This window comes from Epargyreus clarus, unplaced genomic scaffold (assembly GCF_041222505.1).
Source record: "Epargyreus clarus isolate Ecla_fem2 unplaced genomic scaffold, WU_Ecla_fem_2.2 ptg000012l, whole genome shotgun sequence".
Taxonomy (NCBI): domain Eukaryota; kingdom Metazoa; phylum Arthropoda; class Insecta; order Lepidoptera; family Hesperiidae; genus Epargyreus; species Epargyreus clarus.
The window spans coordinates 3,275,117-3,300,648 of record NW_027332220.1 but is presented as its reverse complement, the minus strand read 5'-3'; the positions used below and the strand labels follow the sequence as shown (position 1 = coordinate 3,300,648).

The window sequence follows — 25,532 nt, the reverse complement described above, 5'->3', positions numbered from 1 at the left end:
ACAGATATTTTTACAAGTACCTGCCGTTTAGATGTATATTAACATAACATAACAAATAACTTTTATTTCGAATTTACAAACACTTAAACATTATTTATTTGTATAGAAAACAGTATTTTTAACGATTTTCCCGTCTTAAATAACTTCAACACCTCCAAATAGCCAATTAAACACCAAATGAACAAGCAATCCTTAGATAAATAAAATGAAGCGAATAGCGAATAAACAATCTTGCTTACAGTCTCAGGGTTAAACAACCCCTAAAATCTTTCAAATTAGTCTCTGTTTTAGCAACTAAAACTATGATTAAATGCCGGAATTACCTCCGTTAAATGGTAATTAATAGCAGTAATTAACGCCATTTCCCAGTCTGGTAGGAACACATAGATTAAGAGTAAATGAACTTTTGTTTTTGTGCAAAGCGTATACCTACTTTTTTATAATATAGGAGTAGCAGGCGAGCATACAGTCCACTTGATGGTAAGTTCAACCACCGCTATTGCCGCCCATGTACACCTGGAATCAACCACAGACAGGATATTCCTACCCGAGGTCGGCCACAGATGCGCCGCTACCCCTGAGGAGCTGGAACGCTCGGAAAAGTATATCTCCCATACCACACCCTTCAATCCAGAACACAGCAGTGTTTAACAATGCTGTTTCCTTACAATAAGAATATATGACACAAGAGATCTTCCGAGAATATTGTTGAGAGCAAAATGTTATGAGTTTTCTAGAATCATTGACCTGTACTGGAATTTCCGTCTTTATGCGGAGTTTGTATACGTTTCATGTCATCTGGCTCATAATAGCAGTGTAAACGCTGCTGTGTTCCGGTTTGAAGGATGTGGTAGGCCAGATATGTCTATGAGAGGCTTTCCAACTTACTTTTCAAGAGTTGCTACTCCTGAAGAGTAAGCTTCTGTGGTGGACCTCAGGTAGGATGCTTATTTTACCTGGGGTTGATTAAAGCTGTCTATGGGTGGCACTAGCCACTTATCATCAAGTAGACTGCATGCTCCTTTGCTACTTCTATAAAAATAACATGTAACACTTATTTAACATTTCTGAACCTATGCCATCTTTGCTCCTAACAATGCTGTTAGGAGCCACCTTTTGAAGGTTTCCCTCTCACAAATAAAAAAAGTGTTAAGCTACTTATGAACGTTCTGGCATTTTTTTTATTAATTTATTTATATATTTATTGTAAAAGTAACATAAAGTTAAATTACAACAGAGCAGACTTAATGCCTAATGACATTCTCTACCAGTCAACCCTTGGTGATTGGAGAGAATTTGCGGCAGGTGTTAAATATAATACATTAAGGATAAATAAATAATATACATATTTTATACATACATACATAAATATGTTTTAAATATAATAAATAAATATACATATAAGTGATAAGAGAGAAAAAGAGAAGCTTTATTTGTCAGATGAGGTGCTCAGATGCTCTCGGACAAGTTTTTTGAAAATAGCTTTGTTGGGTGCTTTTTTTTTGGGTGCTGGGTGGGTGGGGCATATAGGTATTTTTGTAATTTTGATCTGCTCATCCACTAATGAAGCTGACTGGACATTGTAAGTACGTAGATACTAGCATTTTATATTCTAACATGCCGTTTCATTAGTCGATAAGCATAAGACAGAGGGTTTATTGTGTCGTAAAAAGAAATAGACTATTTTCATGTCGGTCCCGACGCCCTTACAAGTGATGAGTGTTACAAGTTTAGTTTTGATATCGGCAAATTGGTATTTGGAAAACTTTGACCCTAAAAGGTTATTTCTTTTATTATTTTCAACACCTGATATTTTTTTTATAATATAGGAGTAGCAGACGAGCATACAGTCCACCTGATGGTAAGTGGCTACTGCCGCCCATGGACATCTGTAATCAACCCCAGATAGGATTAGATATTCCTGCCTGAAGTCGACCACAGATGCGCCGCTACCCCTGAGGACTAAGCTGGAACGCCTCGGAAAAGTCTGTCTCCCTTACCACACCCTTCAAAACGGAACACAGCAGCGCCTAACACTGCTGTTATTAGGTAGAAATAGGTGTGGCGGTGGTGCCGCCGGAGTCGAACCACAAAGGGTTCTACCACCTTCATCCTTGATCTGATTAAGTGTAATCCATAAATAAGATAATAATATAAATGACCCCTACAGGTTCATTTATATCTACAGACATAGAGCGCGTCAGAGACGTGTCGTGGCAGACATAATTATTATCTGTCTGTCTGTTTGTTCGATTTTGACGGGACTTTCACTGGCGGTTAGTTTAGGAAAAGGATAAAGGTTCCGCACAAAAAATAAGGTCATGAAATATCCCGTCTCTTTACATGTTAAAATTAGGGTACCGCGCGTCGTTCATTATAAAATAAATTACTATAATCAATATTCGCCCAAATTTAAGCATCGTATATAAAAATAACAATTTACTCTATATAACTACAATATACCTAGTCTTATATATAAAATTCTCGTGTCACAATGTTAGTTACCATACTCCTCCGAAACGGCTTTACCGATTTTCGCCAAATTTTATATGCATATTCAGTAGGTCTGAGAATCGGCTACTATCTATTTCTCATACCCCTAAGGGATAAGGGTTGTTCACCTTTAACATTTTTTATTGATATGTCAGCTAGTTAGGTATAATATACCTAAACGTTTCATATTTCCAAATTTTATTAGTATCTGAAATATTTTTCCATTTCATGTCACATAGGATCATCCCGTCCATTAAATGTCAAAGCAAAAACCCAATTCTGTTTCGCTCCTATGAAGATAAACCCTTGTTAAATATCAGTGGTTCTCAAACTGAAATCTAAAAAATCTGATTTAACAAAAAAAATATTTTTATTAGTTAGAAGTAGCTACTTCAGAGCGGCCAAAGGCTTACGCCATATGTATCAGATCTGTAATACCATCTTTTTATGTAGGTACTTTTTTATCATCATCTACTTTTATCCATCAATCAGTATTGGAGCAGCTTCGTAGTGTTTGCTTTAAACATTACCCATTCGTACATAGAAAAAAAATCTTACATTACAAAAGCGTAACTTTGAAAAAATACCTATTATAAGATCGAAAAATACTCTTATTGAAATACAGTTAAAAGTTCAGAATTCAGGCACTATTCACTATCAATCGCTTTATCTAATTTATTATTATTGCCATATAACTACTTAAAGTTTGGGCAACACTGTACAAATAAAAGGTGATAAAACACAAGCTGAGCACGACCTTTCGGGTTCAACGGAATGTTTTTGGATCGCGCCCCCGTTTCCCTAACATGGGTTCAACATCTTAGGGTCCAGGTTGAAGTGTCCAATAAATGGGTACCCTACATACATACGATTAAGAGAATACGCCATTCATTCTTTTTGGACACAGACAGTCATGTATTATATACCTACCTACAACTTAATATTAGTCTTTGAGTGCCAACAATTTTGAATGAATGAAAATAATGATTGGAAACTGTTTTTCTTTATGGCGTCGTGTCATACAAAGTTCTAAAATTGTTGCTCATTTATTTATTTTCTTTTTTTAATTTTTTTATTTATTTTCTATCTCTACAACTGTTAATGCGTAAATGACGGGAGTGTAGGTACCTATTTGATAAAAAATACTTTTCAAAAGCGTACTCATAATTTTTTTTTTATAATAAATTGCTTTTCCTCCAATTTTTCAAGTGTACGTGGATGGCAATAACTACGAGTATAAGTAGGTAATCAGAAACTAAACATTTTTATATTAAACTTTATCTGACCAAACTAAGGTACGGTAAGGTACTAATCATGCATAGTAAATTTATTTATATACAACTACGCTAATCCTATGTAATAAAAGTCAGAGATTTTTATCCATCTCTCGGGAACGGTACTTTTTTCAGGATAGAAAGTGGATGGGGGTAGGGGAGGGCTCTATACCTCTGATTACATGTGTACAAAAATGTATGATAATCGGTTATGTAGTTGAACTGTAGCAAACATTTTTTTTTTAAATGTTTGTTTTATAATATAAGAGCAGCAGACGAGCATGCAGTCCACCTGATGGTAAGTGGCTACTGCCGCCCATGGACATCTGTAATCAACCCCAGAGAGGATTAGATATTCCTACCTGAGGTCGGCCACAGATGCGCCGCTACCCCTGAGGACTAAGCTGGAACGCCTCGGAAAAGTCTGTCTCCCTTACCACACCCTTCAAACCAGGGTTCTACCACCTTCAACACAAAACATGCCAAAGAACAAACGAACGAAAGAACAAACTAAACTTACTTTCGCATTTATAATATTAGTTTAGCATAAGTAATAAATCTAGGTTTATTTTATAAACGCGCTAGGGGCGAAAACAGTTTCACCCTAATTTAACCAATTAGTGAACTGTGGGTCCATCGACCGGTTAAGCGCATCCCGGATATTCCCGGAATGTAAATGAGCCTATTAGTTTCAAACTTACCCTCGTATAAGGGTTGATCAACTTTACTCTTTTTATGAGGTTTTTTTGCTACGAAAGCGACTATTAAAGATTTTTATAAGATTAACTTGTATTTCTTGCATCTGTATTATTTCTTTCAACAACTCTATGGTTGTCTGGAAGAGATCGCTTTTAAGTGAAAAGACCGGATGTTGTACCTACTTTTCATTATGTTTATGTATATTTTTCATGTATTAGTTGGTGTACAATAAAGCATTTTTGTATTGTATTGTATTGTATTGTATTGTAATGTATTAAGAATATAGTAACAAGTATATAGGGTCGGACCTACGGGACAGATTTGCGGGTCTGGGGACCCTGGGGAATAGGGAATGGAGGTCACTAATTAGTTTCTCAATAAAAGGAACGAATTTTTCTATCAAGTCTTTCAAAAATTGTTTGTCACAAAATAAACATTCTCAACAAAAAAATAATGTAATTACGAATATTAGATATTAGGTAAGTGCAAGTAGTGTAATTTATTGTAAAAAAATGCTGACGTGTACATGATGGTCGCCTCATGCTCAAATTATCTTGAATTAACTAGAAATTATTGTAGAAATTATACCTGCTGTTCTCACAAATTTATTTTATCATAAAGTAGTCAATCTTGATTTCAAATCAAATCTAGTCTTCCAGACCAAAATCAGTTTCAAAAATATAATAAACGTAACCGAGGTAGATTGCCAAATAAATTGTTTATTTTTTCTGTCCCCCAAAGCTTTTACCTAGACCGAAAGTTTTAATTAAAAGCTGTCTTTATAGCCTCACGATTGACGATACCGGCGAAAACTAGACGACCCGCGTGGTGGAGCGGTCACCATGCCGGTCTGACGCGCAGAGGTTCCCGGGTTCGATCCCCGGCCAGACAGATTTCTAAATGATGAATTTAGATTTCTGTTTCTGGGTCTGGGTGTTTGTGTATTTGTCTCTGTGTGTGTCCATAGTACCCACGATACAGGGAATCCTAGTGTGGGGCTGTGAGTGTAGAAAGCGTTTAAAAAAAACTGTTTACATCTCTTTTTCATGTATCTTACTCTATCATTTTTATAATATAGGAGTAGCAGACGAGCATGCAATCCACCTGATAGTAAGTGGCTACTGCCGCCCATGGACATCTGTAATCAACCCCAGAAAAGATTAGATATTGCCACCAGAAGTCGGCTACAGATGCGCCGCTTCTCCTGAGGACTAAGCTGGAACGCCTCGGAAAATTATATCTCCCTTTTCACACCCTTCAAACCAGAATACAGCAGCGCTTAACACTTCTGTTATGAGGAGGAATAGTGGCGGTTGTGCCGCCGGAGTCGAACCACAAAGGGTTCAACCACCTTCAATATAGTTTTATGTGACGGTGGTGCCACCTTAGTCGTGATTTGATTTTTTATAGAAATATAACTGTGTTTTCTTTTTACAGGTTAATCTCGTGAAGGTAAATAAGGGATTTAAACAAAGTTTTGTATGTAAGTTACTCGTTTTTGTGATGTTTATTGGCAATATATACTCGACATTATACTGTTGTTTTATTAACCTTATAGATTAGGTACTAGACATGAAACTAGAAAGGTAAACAAGTTATTAAATTATTGTAAAAAGTGCCTACTGTTTAATTCACTATAAGGGCGCGTGTGCACGGGGCGGGAGACCGCGGCAGACTTTTTTTTTATAATATAGGAGTAGCAGACGAGCATGCAGTCCACCTGATGGTAAGTGGCTACTGCCGCCTATGGACATCTGTAATCAACCCCAGATAGGATTAGATATACCTACCTGAGGTCGGCCACAGATGCGCTGCTACCCCTGAGGACTAAGCTGGAATGCCTAAGAAAACCCTTACCACACCCTTCAAAACGGAACACAGCAGCGCTTAACACTGATGTTATTAAGCAGTAATAGGTGTGGCGGTGGTGCCGCCGGAGTCGAACCACAAAGGGTTCTACCACCTTTCAGACGTTGTAAGACCCGTCGCGGACGACCGTCGATTGCAACTGTCCGTCGATTTTGAGAAATAATATGCGAGCGGACGTTGCCTATCGCGCGTGTAAAAACCGCCACACGTGCATAAGACACAAATAACGTTTTTCTCAACGCTCATGGATTGTCTGATTGGGTATCGATTATCCGGTAGTCAGAATCAATCTTCTATATTACCCTGAAAGTCACCGGTTTACACCTTTTACAGACACAGGCAAAAATATAAATATAATATTTGGTTTCCATGAAATAAAAATCAGCGGGTAGATAGGTAATTGATAAAGAAAAACTTTTAACAAATACATAGGTACTAAGTATTTATTTACTATTTATTTAATTTTCATAAAAAACATTATATGAAATTGTAATTACTTTCTAAAAATGTGTAAATGGTCTAGAGCGGCGTAAATCACCAAATCCGTCAATATACCTAGTTACTAGACAAAACTGCCCCGGGCTCAATTTGAATGAGCCCCACTGAGCTTTATAACAATAACAAACTATTACAGACTACATAAGTACAAAAATCACTACGCTAACATTTTAAAGGTGATCCGATCGACCTGTAGTGCCTCCCCTAAGGGTATTTTTTCCTTGGAAATGTAAGTGAAATGTAAGCTATGGATGTGTGTTAAATCGATTGAAACAAATGAAAATCGTGCAATAAATAGGATTGCACGATTTTTATCAATCAAGCAGCGTTATTGCTGGATTTGATTGACATAATCCATAACTGACCCGGGCTATGAGACAGCGGAACTCTACAAATTGGCAAAGTGCGAGATCAACTCAAACACTGTGAGATGCGTACTGTTAACACTGTAAAAAAGTTCAAGAGATAGAGCTCCAAAAAGATGCAAAAAGAGCTCTCCTTCAAAGCCTCTCGGGTATTACAAATGTCCATAGGCGACAGTGAAACTCCATCAGGGCTAATTGCTATAGAGGGCAGGGCATGCAGTCATAAGGTAATAATGGGAATGCCCTTCTAACCTCGTAGCCTATAGCATCAGATTTTTACGAAGCTATAAATTAGCACAATAAAGTCAATTAGCAAAATTTATATTGCCCATTGATGCCTGCGTCTGACACAAATTTCGCAATGTTTTGAGATTCGATTATCTAACTGTACATTTTTCTTTAATAGTGGATTGTGTGAAATGGGAATAATTAGGGAAAATAGGTATGTATATAAATAAATTTCAAATCCGGCTCGAAGGACCATGTAAATTCAGAAGTTTATTAACATTCATATTCCCAATATCTGAAATTCATGCGGATATTTGGTATATAGAAAAAAAATATCTTTCTAGTATAGCAATATCGCAATCACATATCGCAATCTTATTGTCTTTCTTTTCTAATAAAATCTAGATTTATGTCATAATAAGTTTTTGATTGAAGCTGTTTTACGATAATTACACGTAATTCCTGTAAGCCTAATCATCCCATTCCACATTTCTAGTTATGAGATTGACATAAAACAAACAATATAACTGATGAAACTGATTACTGTTATCATTCCCACGCATGTCGCTTTAATAGCGTCCTATGACAGCTTCCCACGGTCCGTGATTCTACGGATGTATGCTTGGACGGCGGACGACAAATACCAAAGCCCTTCAAACTTGCGTAACAGTCTATCGGGGTAGCTATGTTGACATTCAAAATTCAAAATGAAATGGATACAAAGTCGCAAAAGGTCGCAACACACCTTCGAAGTGGCGTCGTCGTCGTCAGTCGTGGCGGATCCGACGCAACGCTACGGACTCGACGGCGCTACTACAGGCGATGCTTCCCACGATTTATGTGCGCGCTAGTCCGCTCCGTCCGTAAAATCAGAGACCGTGGGAAGCCAGCGTTAGAAGTTCACATGACAACTACTTTACTAAAATTACAGCTCACGTGTGCTTATATAATGCTTTTTAATTGGCTATTACGTTATTACTATTGCCTATTTACACGAAGATGTTTTAATAACGAGTTTGTAATACCTCAAATCTTGTATGGACTGCTTTATGATATAACTAGAGAATTACAGTAAGAAAAAAGAAAATAAACAACTGCTTCAAATATAGCACATGTCGTTCTCACAATTTAGATGAGTCCAACATCACCTCATATGTTCAAATCCGTCAAGCCCTTTGGCCTATAGGAAGTGCTAAAGAATAAGACATAACACTATATTGAAAATATGCCCTTAACATTGCTGGCCTGGGTTCGAACCCTAGGCACGGACTGATTCCAAATTTGTAATTTGAGAATTGTTTTAAGTAAATAAACATTGTAAAGTTTTAACTTTGGTAGGCAAAGATTGGTTAACATTGATTATTATTGTACCTTTATATTTTTTTTTTATAATATATGAGTAGCAGACGAGCATACAGTCCACCTGATGGTAAGTGGCTACTGCCGCCCATGGACATCTGTAATCAACCCCAGATAGGATTAGATATTCCCACCTGAGGTCGGCCACAGATGCGCCGCTACCCCTGAGGACTAAGCTGGAACGCCTCGGAAAAGTATGTCTCCCTTACCAAACCCTTCAAACCAGAACACAGCAGCGCTTAACACTGTTGTCATTAGGTAGAAATAGGTGTGGCGGTGGTGCCGCCGGAGTCGAACCACAAAGGGTTCTACCACCATTATAACTAACGTGTCCATGACATTTTTGAACCCTAAATGTCAACCTATTTATAAACGTAACAACACCGTACTTTGAAGAAAAATAGGATTTCATAAATAACACATCATTTGCAAAATTCATATCCTTCAAAACAATAGCAGAATAACAACTTTTCGATTCAATACTAATGTAAATTCTCCTGTTTACCTGAATTTATCTTTATGATTTATTCTAGTATTCACATACGGATCCGTCAGGTATAGGAAACATTTTATAACCTCGAGTTTTTAAGCCCCATGTTAGGGTTGCCAATCCCTCTATATTATATAATTAAATAGTTAAAATATAATTAGTGTTATAATATTAGGTTTTACATATTAAAATGTATTTTAATATCGCAATACCATAGATTAGTAAAGATACTTCGCCGCCTTAAAATTGAATGAAGCAGCAAATGGCTTATTATAGTAAGTTCTTTTTTTGAATTCTTGACAAATAAAAACATTTTTAGAGAAAATTTGCGAATAGATAACTAATACTGCGTAATTTACATGACAATTAAATAATTTATAATAATAATTTCAAATATTTTAGGGACATTTTAGCACCGAGACGTGGCAAAACTTTTTTACGCATCTATTTCAATTCTCAAAACTGGGTACATTTTCTTGTTAGGAGTGAGTAATCTTTACTAATCTATGCGCAATACCTACATTTTTTTTCAATATACAGGCATCTACATATATTTTTTTTAATTTCGTTTAAAATAAAGTATATTTTTTTATTATCAAAAAACGGTAAAATAGATTATAATTGACATAAAATAAGGTAAATAAGAAAAAGATACGATAAATAAGAAATAGATTAAGCAATAACTTTTTTGTCTTTTTTTTAGTTCTCTCGTACGTAATTAGTATATTTTTGAAGTGTATTTCTATAGGATATTAAAAAAATATTATTTCAAAAAATCGAAGTAACCCTATTTCAAATACATCAGGCATGAATGAATCCATTGGATCTTTGGACACACCCCCAATTCTCGAAAATGAGAGAGACAGCGTAAACGCACACATTGACAGCTACGCACACCATAACACATTTTATTCAGAGGGTCGTACACGTGCCTATCTATTGGTTTATTGATCCGTTCGGTAACGCTTCTCTCAGTCTATGGGGTCCTAGTCCTTTCCGATAGCTTCACGATTATCGGAAATTTCCAATACCTCCCCAATAGCCAATCTATCGAGTTTCTTTACCACCCCTTTCAATCGTTCAATATAAATTGAACGTTATTGGTTAAAAGAAAAATAAAAACATAATTTATACAAAAGTTCCAAATATGCATACAACTTCTTCAGTCTTCAATATTATAAAGTCGTAAATAATTTGAACCGATCGATGCAAACTGTCAATTAATACGACGGAAGATTCATCTATAGTAAATTGAGCTTGTGAACGAATCGTTGAGCGACGTGGGAAAAACACCGCCAACAAGAATATGCGTTCCTGGTAACGCCGAAGAAGTTTCTTCCCGAATTTCTCACGCTCCTATCCCTATTTTTAACAAAATGGAACATCTCCTCCAGTGAGATTTCGACTCCATTTCCACATCTTAAAGTAGTTATTATTTAGTCACTTTCAAAAACACATTTATTGTTTAAAAATCAGCTGTTCTTTCCTTACCAGTTTACCTGCATCCTGTGTTTCGCTTTAATCTTATTCACTCTCAATTTCGTTAGCAAGAAAGTTCAGATTCGAATCACCATTCATGTTTGCGTTAGACAAGGACGCGTATACACATCCCTTTTCCGTCTCGTTTCCGCTCGGTTCATTGACCAGCGTGTCGGTTGGCGCATCCGTTGGAAAGGATGGGGCGAGTATTGGAATGCGTTAAGCTCCTCGTTTCTATGTTATCCTAGTAGTCGTGGAGGTTTGGAGCTCTGATTCGTTTGGATTGCAAAGAATTCGAATTCTCCTAGAAGTTTATGATTTTCTGATACTTGGAATGAGATGAATGGAATGAAAAAAATGATACGGAACACGGTAATTTACATTGATTTCGGTATCAATAATTATAATTTTCTGTGTATACTTACCATATACATATATCTAGGTACATATTGTTATTTTTACACGCATATAGACATAGGATTTTACCTAAAAAATAATAATTTAAAATTTAAAACAATCTTAATATGCACATTTAAATTAATTAATTAATTATTCGGTAGCTCTCGATTTAGGCACTAATAACTTTTCTCTCAACTCTTAACTTAGGAAGTTTAACTTTGATAAATATTATTTGATTGTGTTATGGATATTGCGATGAAATTTTACATTAACTGCCAACTAATGAAGTTACGAATAAATTAGAAATTGAAACAATACTTACAGGTTCTAACTTGATAAAGTTTATAAATTCATTGAAATTATATTAAAGTTACAAATTATTGGTTTGAAACTTATAAAACTCATGAATATGAATAGCATCGTTCAACTGATTAATGTCCCACTGCTGGGCTCCAGTCTCCTTGAGAGGAGAGCAATAGAGTGAGAGAGGTTCAGGCCATAGCCTACCACGCTGGCCAAGTGCGAATCGATAGATTTCATACACCTTTATGAAGTTTTTAGTTAGGTATTAAAGGCACTATCTATTTCATATAATTATATAGTTTTTGAAGGTGGTAGATCCCTTTGTGGTTCGACTCCGGTGGCACCACCGCCACACCTATTTCTACCTAATAACAGCAGTGTTAGGTGCTGCTGTGTTCCGGTTTGAAGAGTGTGGTAAGGGAGACAGACTTTTCCGAGGCGTTCCAGCTTAGTCCTCAGGGGTAGCGGCGCATCTGTGACCGACCTCAGGTAGGAATATCTAATCCTATCTGAGGTTGATTACAGATGTCCATGGGCGGCAGTAGCCACTTACCATCAGGTGGACGGCATGCTCGTCTGCTACTCCTATATTATAAAAAAAAAAACTAAAAACCAGGCCAAAATCGCTCAAGGAAAATCTAAATGATCAGGTGAATGGGAAAAAAATATTAAAATATTTTATTGTCATCGGTTCTTGACAAGTGTGCAAAATTTGAAAGTAATTTTGGACCGTTCAAAGTGGGTAAAAAACGAATTCAAAGATTCCGTTACATACATACATACAGGTCAAGCTAATAAAAGCGTGCTAATAAAAAATAATAATTTTCCATAAATTTTCCGTACAACAACAATACAACGATCAATATTCAATAAAGCCCAAAATAACCTCGACTCGATCATAACAAAATAAACATGCCACAAAAGAAATATTTTTATATAAGTCTGAATATATTTATTTTGAACGAAGCCTTCTCAGAGGTTACGTTAATTCGACCCTTACCTACCAGAAAGTCTCAAGGGAAAATTAATTGGTTTCTGATTGACTTGTTACCGATAAATAAATGTATTACGCTGTTAACGTAATTATTATCGAACATTTTATGTATTGAAGTTTCTTTTTAGACCCATTAAGACCCTAGTATGTATTTATTATTTATTTAGGTCTATGTATTTTTAGCATTGTCCCTGTAGTTCCGGGACTAAATAGGGGTACGGTATCCCCTGCCTGAAGAGTGGAAGCTCGAGGCGTCTAGGAAGCGACCACTAGAAGGACTGCTCCCCAGGGCATTAAGGACGGCCCCCGGGGGGTTTAGTGCGGTAAAAATCACATGTAACCCGGCGTCGCTACCACGCCGTCGGGTACCTTTTGAAGGTTTTCCCCTCGTCAAGAAAACAAAGGTATTTTTAGCATCGACGATGCGTTTTGACGATGCCGGTACATGATGTTTTGGCAACTCGCATTCGCGGTATCCAAAAGTTTTCAAAAGTATGTGAAGTCTACCAATACGCACTGGGCTAGTGCGGTGGACTATGCCCTAGTCATTCCGTGAGGACACTCGCGTCCAGCAGTGAGACGTTAATGTGTTGAAGATGATGATGATCTAAAATGTGCGAAATAGCAACTGCATTAATGATGCAGTTATATGCGTAAACTCGTATATTGATTACGTCAAGCGTCCACAAGTAGCTGCGACAGACGTCAAACGTGACCGACGTCAAACGTATGTTTCACAGTATTGAAATAGCTAACGAATATGCAGTCCACTTAATTGTAAGTGGCTACTGTCGCATAATCTTATAATCAAGACTGTCCTTCAACATCTGTATTCAACCTCAAATAAGATACGAGCCCTACCTGAGGTCGGCTACAGAGGCGTTACTACTCGAGGACTAAGCTGGAATGCATCGGAAAAGTATCTCTTACACAAACGGAACACCGCAGCGCTTAACACTGCTGCCGCCGGAGTCGAACCACAGAGGGTTCTACCACCTTTAATACATAAGTACAGACATTTTTTTATTCGTAAAATCGTCGTCATCCCTTTACTGTCCCAATGCTGGGCACAGGTCTCCTCTAAGACCGAGAGGCGTAACCCACCGTGCGGGCCATGTGTGTATAGATCATAAAAAAGTTCTCAAAGGAATGTGAAGTCTGATCTTTTAGGTAATCAGATTTCCTCACGATGTTTTCCTTCACCATTAAAGCTTATCTGAAATACGAACATAACTTTGAAAAATCAAAGGTTCTGGGATTCGAACCTTGGATCCTTCGATCGAGAGGCCGAATTTAAACCACTAGGATGTCTGTTTAATCGTAGAACAAACTACGAAATGCACGGCTAACTTACATAAGGTTAGCGTAACTAACAATTTAGAAGCCACAAAAACGTATATTATATTTGATCGGCCGGTATTTACGTAAATGGTTTCGTCACACAACAAAATAATACGCGCTGTTACCCAGGGCTGTGTTGTATAATTGGATATTTTTTTATAAAACTGTATAATTTAGTTGTAATTTTATATATACATTTCTTATGTGCGTGTGTATGTCACTGAACTCCTAAACGACTGGACTGATTTTGATGTTGTGTGTGTTCAAGGGGACTTGAGAATGGTTTAGAGTCACAATTTAGTCCATGGGAAAAGGTTTTTTTAATTAATTTTTAATTCGTAAGTAGTTATTAAATCGAAAACTATGTATTTGATCAAGTGATGATCTTTAGCAAAGTTGTTGTCCAAGAGCCCACGAGGGTTTGGGAGTTGGTAAGACCAATATTCGACAGATGGAACCAGTCATTCCAATGTAGGTACAAATATTCCGTTTTATGTATGTCATATTATTTCTTTAAAATGCGGGCGAAGCCGCGGGCACCACTAGTCCTTATATATAATTTACAAGCTTGATTAATAGTATAGAACGTATGTATACCGTCTAAAAACTTACCAAAATTTATTAAATTCATCTAATGATAAATGAAAGCTGTCGTTCATGGACTACTATAATTAACCCCATTATGACCCTATTTTAATAAGAAATTAATTATCACTTGCTTAAGGCGGTGAAGGTAGACATTGTGAGGAAACCTGGAACACCTGAGAGATTTCAGAACTCTGAGAACTCAAAGGTATGTGTAGTCCAATACGACCATGGCCAGCGCGGTGGACTATGGCCTAATCCTTCTCATTATGAGAAGAGACCCGTGCCCAGCAGTGGGACAGTAATGGGTTGATGATGACCCTATATACACAAATGTATAATTTTTTCTCCGACTGTGGAGGGAAATGTTTTTTGAGCGTAAGTATGTACGTTTGTATGTAAATTAAGTATGTAAGTTTGTACGTAGAGATGAGATGAGATGTGGTGTTGGAGAAAAATGCTACAAATACCATGGATAGTGCACAGGACCAACGTATTAATACTTAAGCAACTATCCATTAGAACAAGGTTCTCTACTAACCGCCTTCAGAGGATCGATCGAGTACTTCGGTCACATAGCCAGGAAATCCGGTGACGATCTCGAAAAACTTATAGTCACCGGTAAGATCGAAGGAAAGAGACCTTGGGGACACAGCCCGATACGTTGATCCGATCAAGTTCGGACATCTCTCCACACCTCAGTTCATGATGCTATGCAAACCGAGAAATGCCGAGAACCGCAGCAAATGGCGCAATATTATCCGAACTGTGCTCAACAAGAATCATGGCGGTCACAACCCTCAGTAGTGAGCAAAACGGATCGAAGAGAGAGAGAGATGTACGTTTGAATGTATATCCCATTCATTGTTACGCCCTACAACCTGGAGGATTTTAACAAATGAGGTGTCGGTAGAGTCTTCTATAATTTTGCGAGTGACAGGCTCAACAGCAGTTTTTAAGCAGTTGTTTTTATTTTTATCATAATTGTCTAGTTTTATTTGTTTCGTTGTTTTGTGTAACTATGGTTGTATAATCAGGATTTATTTGCATATTATGTTTTAACACCCCTAAGTCCTAAAAATAATCGTTGCTTTGCCATCTACCCACACTTGTCAACCCTACTCTTCATGTCAATAACAGCTAAAAAATTACATAATTAAATCGTTATACATCAAATAAATAAAAGATATATAATATATTTATTTTCATAAAGGTATTTAATAATTGACGATGGGCAGATGGTTGTCGTCGTATTCAACCCATTAGTGTCCCAATGCTGGGCATAGGTATTCTCTCAACGTGAGAAGGGTTTTGGCCATAGTCCACTGCGCTGGATAAGTGCGGATTGGTAGACTTCTTACAACCCTTTTGGATTTTTTTAGAATTATTAGACATGTGTTTTTGAGAATTATTTTTTTGCGACGTTTTTCTTTACCATTTATCATATAATGCATATGATAACAAATTTCTACAGCCACATAACTTTTAAAAATCAGAGATGCCATGCCTGGGATTCGAACCTGAAACCTTCCGATCGATAGGCCGAGTTCTAACCACTAGACTATCTACTTTTTCAAAACACAGATGCAATCTTATAAACATTTAACTGAACAATAAAATCGCTGTAACTTGTCGTAAAACAATTTTACGTAAGAAATAACAATAAAACCACAAACCTCTTTAAAATTATGACTATTGTTCTCAATAACAGAAATATAAATCTTCCTTATTCCATTTCAAATCGATAACCACATTTTTAAATCTTAATCGTAACTGTTATAGCAAAGGAGATTTTGATTTCATTTTTTTTGGTTTTGTACGTTAAGAAAAAATTGGCTCTACCCAAAGTGGCTCCTTATTATTAAGCCTTCGCTGTCTGTTCGTCTGTTACAGGGTTTTATCTCTTGAACACTAATAGAAAGACACTTGAATTTTTTTGAGCGGTCATAAAAAAATAAGGGTCCTCATAAAAGATTCTCCGCTTATCGTTTAGCTATCGAACCGTAATAGACTAGTAAGCTATTATAAATTTTGACAACGCATGACATACTTCTACAGCTGCTGCGATAACAAATACTAAAAAAATATTTACAGTAGGTAGTGCGGATGTGTGGTCGCATACCGTCGTGTACATCAGACGGTGTGGCGAGCGGCATGCTGACCTAGGTGGAGCCCGACGGGGCAACGCGCTAAGAGGACTCCGGTTGCGGTCCTTTGGAGATCCCGGAGTCCTTTACGCAGCGCCGAGGACGACCACCTAGGGGGTTTTAGTGCGGTAAGAATCCCACATAACTCTGTGTCGCTCCCACGGCACCTTTCGAAGGTTGAAAACAGAAGAAAAAGGTAGTGTGGAACCCACCGTATGCGAGTTCAGTTGATTTCGACTCACGCTTGACCAATTCATCACATCAACGTTGTTTTTAAAGACATTTAAATTCTTGGCATTGTTGGGTTTCGTATTATTATTATCCAAAAAAATAATTTTATCTTTACCTTGCTTGTGATTTCGTCTGCATAGTGGCTAACAAATCCAACCGTAGCAGGTAATATTGATGACCATGGCTTCTATATTCTTATGTGGTAAAATAATAAAGATTTTAAACAAAACGAAAAAAATGCACCAAAATAAATCCTATATTACCTTTAGCTGAGACAAATAAGAGCTTTTCACTGAAATAGGGAACCAAACCATCGATATTGGGAAGTTATCGGCAATCACCAATAATGACAAGCCGATCGGAAAGTACCAGGCTCCCAGGAAGCAGGAAGAGCCTTTCCGAACCGATCAATAGACCGATATTCCTCCCTCATCGCACACAAGCACGCCAATCGACAGGTGCGCACACAACCGTAGTTACGCCGTAGGCACGCCCCGTAAATTTTCCTACAATACAATATTGAAAACGTTCTGTTTGTACGGAAAGTACCGATGGGAGCAGTGACAATATAATGGTAATTTTGCTTAGAGAGTTCAGGGCTCAAATCCTAGTTAAGTCTATATAAATTCTTGTTATAATTTTATGGGCTTAGAAATTAGTTAGTACTGTTTTGACGGTAAAGGAAAACATTGTAAAATAATCTACATTTCCGACGTCTGTGAAAATAATGTTTCTCAAAAGTTTGTCTACTAAACCGCTCTTGATCGTCGTACGCCTGATATTAATATGAAATTTATCCGATTTTGCCTACTAAAGATCAAAAAATGTGGCAATTTCAAGTATAGGTACAGGAATTGTCAGATAGATCTTTGGCAGGCAGATTAATTATTAGAAACGGATTAGTGGATTGTCTCCTAAAATTTTACTATTCTGAATTCTCATCCCATTCTGCCGTGCCCACCAGTGGGACAACAAAGGGTCGATGTAACGGTGTGCTTATTGTCAAAACTTCTAAGGTCGTCGACATTACTAATTAATTAAATTCTCCGTTTGTTCAAAACATTTTCAAGGTAGATTAACTTGCAAGTAGCGAAAACGAAGTTAATAAGTTTTTGATTTATTGTAACTTGTAAATCTTTTCAAAGTTTACTCGAGCGATAACTATCTTATTATGATGCTCAAAACTAGAAGCTTCTAATTAAGCTTTGTTTGTTTGATATTGCTAGAACTTTTCCTTAGTTGCAAACTACATAAGCTAGGTTTAAAATATTAAAAGGTGATAGAACTTATATATTTGGTTTTGGTAGCGCAACAGTACTTCTCATTTGGAAATATTTGTGCCTGAGTTACTAGTTTTCGCCTTTTGGACGAAATTCGACCATAGGTCATCATTATTTTGTCCCTGTAGTTCCGGGACAAGAATCGGGCTACGGTATCCCCTGCCTGTCGTAAGAGGTGACTAAAAGGGGCTTCTGGGGTCGCTGGTGGAAAGAGTGGGAGCTCGAACCGCCCGGCCAAAGCCCCCGGTAAAAATGGCGGTATGTATGGTCGCATACCGTCGTACGCATCAGACGGTGTGGCGAGCGTCAAGCTCACCTGAGCGGAGCTCGACAGGGCAACGCGCTAAGAGGACTCCGGTTGCGTTCCTTTGGAGATCCCGGAGTCCTCTACGCAGCGCCGAGGACGGCCACCGGGGGGTGTTAGTGCGGTAAGAGTCCCACATAACCCTGTGTAGCTCCCACGGCATCGGGTACCGTTTCAAGGATTTCCCCTCGAGAGCAAAAAAAAGGCATTATTTACTAAAGATTTTTAAACTAGTATGCAAAACGTCGATAGCTTTGTGACACGTATCTAAATGAGATGAGTTTTTAACGAATATGTAAACTGCGTTTATAATAAAGAAATTCGACGGACTTCGTGTTTGGCAAACTATGTTCGTGAAGGATTGCGTGTTTGGCAAATATGTTTGTGACGAACATAGTGATTGACAAGCTACGATCATGACGGACTGCGTGTTTGACGAACTATGTTAACAATAGAATTGTTTATTTTGTTAACAAGCTTCTAACAATTCTTTCAGATAATACGTTGCTATTAAATGAGCTGTAACGTTTTATTATCCCCTGGTATATTTTTGTACCATTGGTTTTTGTTTAAAAAAATCCCTTCCGCGTACTTTTGCGCTGTAATCAGGGTTTCTCAAAGTGGGGTACGCCAGTTAATCTTTACGGACATGTGACATAAACCTTTGGATGATGGATGGTAAGGGTAAGGGTTAATGGCCGCCTACTCGTGTCAGATGTTTTCAAATTGCCCTACTAAGACCTAACCCCGAGTACAGACTCACGCCGTGAATCTCCAAGAACTTTCTTGCTTTCTTACTTTCTTGCCTTCTTGTTCTCGCGCTCGCCTGTTCTCCGATTGGTGTCGGTATTTAGCTGGGTTCAAAGGGATTCTCGGGTGAGAAAGGAGAACTATCTAGTTTAGGTAGACAGTGTAGATGCCTTCTTGGTTCTCACGCAATTTCTCTGCAAGATTTCTCGGCGAGGCTTCTCGCGTGAATCTGTAGCCGGCTTAAGACTTGACGACTGCTATCTAATGATAACCAATTTTTCCACTAGCGATTACCCATCCAACTCTCGACCGTGCAACGTTGCTTAACTTTATAGATTCGTTGATATCTTTCACCTCATGTGACGTTTCATATTAATTAATAATATGCATTATGAATGTGGCTGTATTTTTAATAAAATTACTTTCCTCTTTACATGCATATCCGCCAATTCACTTTCATAGCACATGTCAATAAAGGGGTTGGTCGTTAATTAAAAATATTAGGGGTGATGAAATATAAATATTGTTATTAAAAATATTACGTGAATATAAGTTTGAGGAACGCTTGCAAATAATCCAGAGTACCAAGGAAACATAAACCCATGATTAGTTCGAGTCAGTTTTAACTTTATAACCGAACCGTATTTTGTTTTACGATCACTTTATTTATTGGATAACGTCATCATACATAACGTTGGTAGCTTTCCAAAGGGATTCCTGTGTTGTTAGTCACAGTACAGGGTTAATCCCAATGTGACGAAAGAGTAACTTTCAATCAAGAGTCCGGGGAAATTAATGCGTATAAATCTGTCAAGTGCGAGTCGTACTCGCTACAAAGCGTTCCGTATCAGTACCACCGATAGACGTTTAAATGTAATGAAAGAATTATTAAAATTAGGTTAAAACAACTTAAAAAATCGAAACATACCTCGAATTTTCAACTTCATTTTATTTTGTTACTTGTTATAGTGACCATAGTTATAAGTTTATAACATGGTTGGTCATGAGAACGGAGACCCAAAAAAGTGGGGTAGTCGAGGTTGGCACAACAACAATAATATCGGTTAATCTCTAGTCACTCCAGTGATCATCGCACTCTCAAGCGGTGTCTTTAATTAAAGCCCTTTAAGGGTAAGCTTAAGTAAGTAAATAATGGATTAGATAGATTTGTACATCAGTTACTAACGCCAATGGACAGGTATAACCAAGAGTGCTACCTGAGGTCGGACACAAACGCATTGGTGCTTCTGAAGACTCAGTTGTAACGTCAGTTGGAAGGTGGTAGAACCCTTTGTGGTTCGACTCCAGCGGCACCACCGCCACACCTATTACTGCTTAATAACAGCAGTGTTAAACGCTGCTGTGTTTTGGTTTGAAGGGTGTGGTAAGGGAGACATAATTTTCCGAGGCGTTCCAGCTTAGTCCTCAAGAGCAGCGTCGCCTCTGTGGCCGACCTCAGGTAGGAATATCTAATCCTATCTGGGATTGATTACAGATGTCCATGGGCGGCAGTAGCCACCTACCATCAGGTGGGCTGCCTGCTCGTCTGCTACTCCTATATTATATAAAAAAACGCTTTTAACACATGAACACTATCACAAAAATCACTCAATAATATATATTAGTAATTTGAGGGAGCTACTATAATTTATGACGCAAAGCTTTTACGCTACTCAAAATCGATTTTCTTTAACAGCATGTGATCAATAAAAATATGTGGGGAAAACCGTGGGGCATCTCTAGCTGTGTTTCGCGGTTTCACCTGCATTAAAGAGTATAAACGTAAAGCGTTTATGGGTTTTAATTTTATGGCGCGGAACCCTAACTTTTTTCAAAGGTGAAAGTAGCCTAAGTTACTCCGTAGAACATTAACTAACTGTCAATGAAATTCCCGTTAAAATCGGTTTAGCAGTTTCAGAGATTAGGTGGAAGAAACAGAGAGACAGACATCAGACAAAAATTGTAATAATTGTTTGTTTGTCATAAGCACTGTATATATTTTCATATTCATATGAATATAGTAAAAATCTGTTATTTTGGCGTTACAAACAAACACTTGAATTTTATTTATTTATTTATTTATTCTTAAAACACCATTACACCTATCCTTACAGGCTAAACACCCAATACGATTTTATTTATTTGTATAGTTTTGAATTATCAACATCACAGCAGCCATCTTTAAAAATACTACACTAACCAAAACAGTTTTCCTTATTATATTTTAAGCACATACTTAATTTATTTCACTGTGAGCCGTGTGCAAACGTAAGAATTTATTGAGGAAAATGTTAAAATACTCACATGATTAGAGGGATGTACCTACGTCACGTTTGTAAAACGTGTTATATTCTTATGTTCACACGAAACCGATTAATTTTATGTTTACTTTAATTAAGTATTAAATAAACATTATAATATGTGGTCGTATTGCGTGTTTTTATAATATAGGAGTAGCAGACGAGCATACAGTCCACCTGATGGTAAGTGGCTACTGCTGCCCATGGACATCTGTAATCAACCCCAGATAGGATTAGATATTCCTACCTGAGGTCGGCCACAGATGCGCCGCGACCCCTGGGGACTAAGCTTGAACGCCTCAGAAAAGTCTATCTCCCTTAACCACACCCTTCAAACCGGAATACAGCAGCGCCTAACACTGCTGTTATTAGGTAGAAATAGAGTAGGTTACTTACTTACTTACTTATTTATTTAATATGCAGTAAGTGAAAATTGTAAAAAAAGTTTACAAAGTCATATCGGAATGTCATTTTTTATATTTAATTTAATTTATACTTAAGTATTCAATATATTAATAATTGATTTTGCCCGGATGCAAAAATCAACGTGTTACTAGCTAGAAGCTTATTAGCTAGACTGTACATTTTTTATCATGGTTACAAAGGTGTGAAATAAAAGACAAAATAGTTTCTTCCCATCATTCAAAATAAGGGATGTTTTAATTAAAAATCTAAAGAAGCTTGGGACTGTATTCCCAAACATAATGGAGGTTAAAATTCGTTACAAGTACCTTTCCTTTCATCCTTATTACATTCATAATAAAAGCGTGTTAAAAATCACACAAAAATGTAGTAAAGGTAGATTATCTGAATGTTAATACGTTTTGAAATGTTCATTCAAATAGAATGAAAAATTTCATTACGCTATGTATTTGGGAATTTTGAAAAAAAAAGGAGATTAGTGGAAAATCTCCCCGCGCTACGACCTCATTTACTAGGAACCCATAAATATATCGGACAGTTCACGTTTGTGGTATCTACACAAAAACTGGGACGAATGTCCTTTTCCTTTGGGAGATATTAGATGAGGAATTTTTTTACTTACATGTTTTTGTGTAGTTCAAATTAAGGTTAGGAGAGCTTTTAGTAATATTATGAGTAATACTTAATACTATGAGTATACTAATAATACTACTACTATACTACTATATACTACTACTACTATACTATACTAGTAATACTATGAGTATGAGTCTTATATACCTAACCGCCGTGTTTCTACATCTTTGAAGCTTGTGCGGATATCATTATACGTTGGAAATGTAACGACGAGGTGTGTGAAATCTAATGACACACACTATACCTGTATAGTGAAACTAGCAGAACCCGCGGCTTCGCCCGCGTAAAAAAATATGATATGACATACAAATAACTGTAATCGTAAATTTGTACCTTTAACAATTTTAACGATAAAGTAGCATTAATATTTAATTAATAAAAGCTTTTTTTTCGTCACTGTGTACCTAAATTGGCCAAGCTTTCTACAGAAACATACACTAAAACTCTAATTAGTGGACTGTAATGAAACTTTCTTAAAAATATAAGTTTCATGTAGGATACAATAATTATTATTTACACTATTCCACAGGAACCGTCGATGTTATATGGGGCCTTACATACAATGGTTCTTTCCAAGGACGCTGGCTGGGCGGTTAGAGCTCCCATTCTTGCCATCCGCAACTCCAGAAGTCCCCATTTAGTCTCGTACGACAGGCAGGGGATACTGGAGCCCTGTTCTAACCCAAAATTATAATCCAAGGTCTATGTGTCTACCACATCACCATCACTAATCCACGCATAACCACAACCATACCCCACGGCAGGACATAATGTTGGCGCGCAGTGTGTCCAAAGTAGGCCAATTTGAATAAACTTACGCATTATCATATATGAAATTTGCACCCGTTCACGTTGTCGTGTATTTGTCTGAATAGACGTTATCTGAAATTTCACGTTTCTAACTTCAAACCTAAAAGATTCCCGTATACATACATATAACACTTCTTTGACCTCCTTAGTAGAATTTAAAAAAACATTCCTATGTACATATGCATCAATAAATACTTTATCAGCAAATTTCTGAAAGCTAATATTCAACACCAGCGGTCGGCAACCCGACACCCACGGGTGGTGTGTGGCCCGCGACTTTCCCTTGTGGCCCGCGGGTCTGCGCGTTACTAATAATTGGCCAAGTGCAAGTCAAACCCGCACCTGGAGGGTTCCGTACAACCAAAATTTTCATTTTTTTATAATTTCTAGTATTTAATATTGCAGCAGCCATTAAAGTACACACATTGTGAAAATTTTAACTGTCTACCTCTAACGGTTCAAAAGTTAGTTGGAAAGATATCGAATAGCAGTTTGTTGTATGGGGGGTCCCCCATATTTGTTTTCAACTTCTTTTTATTTTTAGTATTTGTTGTTATAGTGGCCCCGTTATGCACCCTCTGTAAGAATTTCAAATGTCTATCTATTACGGTTCCAGAGCCCTGTGACACACGGACAGACGGACAGACATCGAAGTCTTAGTAATAGGTTCCGTTTTTATCCTTTAGGTACGGAACCCTAAAAAACCGCTGTTCTGCACTTCAGCGCTCGCAATACATTCCCATGTTAAAAATATGTGTTACGACGGCCCGTGGAATTTCGCCCTACACTAAACTTCTCTGCAATCTGTTCTTTTTCTAGACACGCCAAAGGAAGTAACTTCAATAACGGTTTTTAAAGAAACTTCATTTACTTATAGTACTCTAATGGGGGTGATTGTTGAGTTGCTAAAAATGCTAAAACAGATGTGTAAACAGAAAGGCATAATGCATACACCCTTTTATAGCCGTCTTAAAGGTTGATCTAAAAAAAACAGTGACTCAGATGCTTCATTGAGTCTAATGATAATTTTTCATAGTGGTTGCTTCCAAATTAACGGATTATAAAATAAAGTTCCAACCCCTATTTAACGACCTTAAGGGTTGATTTTCAAAAAATGGAAATATAAGTGATATATTATTTACAACCAGAAAGCAAAATATCAATTTTCATAGACTTTGCTTCAAAATCTGCAGATTTCTAAACGAAGTTTCTACCCCTATTATACCCTCTTAAGGGTAGATTTTCCATAAATGGTGTTAAAAAAGTTCAATCATTCTCAACCAGAAAGCCAATTACTATTTTTTACAGTCCTTGCTTCCAAATTAACGTTTTTTAAAATAAATTTCCATCCCCTATTAAACATCCTTAAGGGTTAGTTTTTCGAAAACGCAGAAAATCTTTTCATCATCTTTGCAGAAATTTTCAATCAGAAAGCAGAATACTAAATTACATAGACTTTGCTCTAAAATCTGCGAACTTCTAAACAAAGTTTCCACCCCTATTTTACCTTCTTAAGGGTAGATTTTCTAGAAACGGTATTAAAGAAGCTCTATTATTTCGAACCAGAAAGCTAAATGCTATTTTTACAATCCTTGTTTCCAAATTAACGGATTTTAAAAGTTCTATTCCCTATTAATCGAAGTTAAGGGTTGATTTTCCAAAAATGGTAAAATAGGTATTCTATTATTTTTAATCAGAAAACTGAATACCAATTTTCATAGACATTGTTTCAAAATCTGCGGACTTCCCAACAAACTTTCAACCCGTATTTAACCCTTTTAAGGGTAGATTTTCCATAAATGGTGTTAAAAAAGTTCTATTATTTCCAACAGGAAAGCCAAATGCAAATTTTTATAGTCCTTGCTTCCGAATTAACGGAGTTTGAAATAAAATTACAACCCCCATTTAACGACCTTAAGGGATGATTTTCCGAAAAACAATGAAATAGGTGAGGAATTATTTTCTATAGAAAACCCAAATACCGATTTTCGTACAGTTTACATTAAATCTGGGGGACTTTCATACAAACTTACAACCCTTATTTAACCCAAATAAGGGTTGATTTTCCAAAAACGGTAGAGTTAAAGTTCTACTATATCTAACCAGTAAGGCAATGGCTAACTTTCATAGTGCTGGCTTTCAAACTGGCTAATTTTAAAATAAGCTGTTAACCCCTATTTTACCAACTTAAGGGTTGATTTTCCAAAAATGTTGAAATAGGTGTTTAATTATTTTCCATCAAAAATCCAAATACCAATTTTCATACAGTTTACAT

General features: G+C 37.0%; 1 protein-coding gene across 1 annotated transcript in view; it reads left to right on the top strand.

The window, feature by feature from the left end:
- Positions 1–5,999, top strand: part of Ald1 (fructose-bisphosphate aldolase) — a 162,553-nt gene extending 156,554 nt beyond the window's left edge. Inside the window, exon 10 of the mRNA XM_073078142.1 lies at positions 5,904–5,999. Within this exon, the coding sequence (XP_072934243.1) occupies positions 5,904–5,908 (5 nt within the window). The 3' untranslated portion in view covers positions 5,909–5,999. The remainder of the gene's footprint in view (positions 1–5,903) is intronic.
- The last annotated feature ends 19,533 nt before the right edge of the window (positions 6,000–25,532 follow it).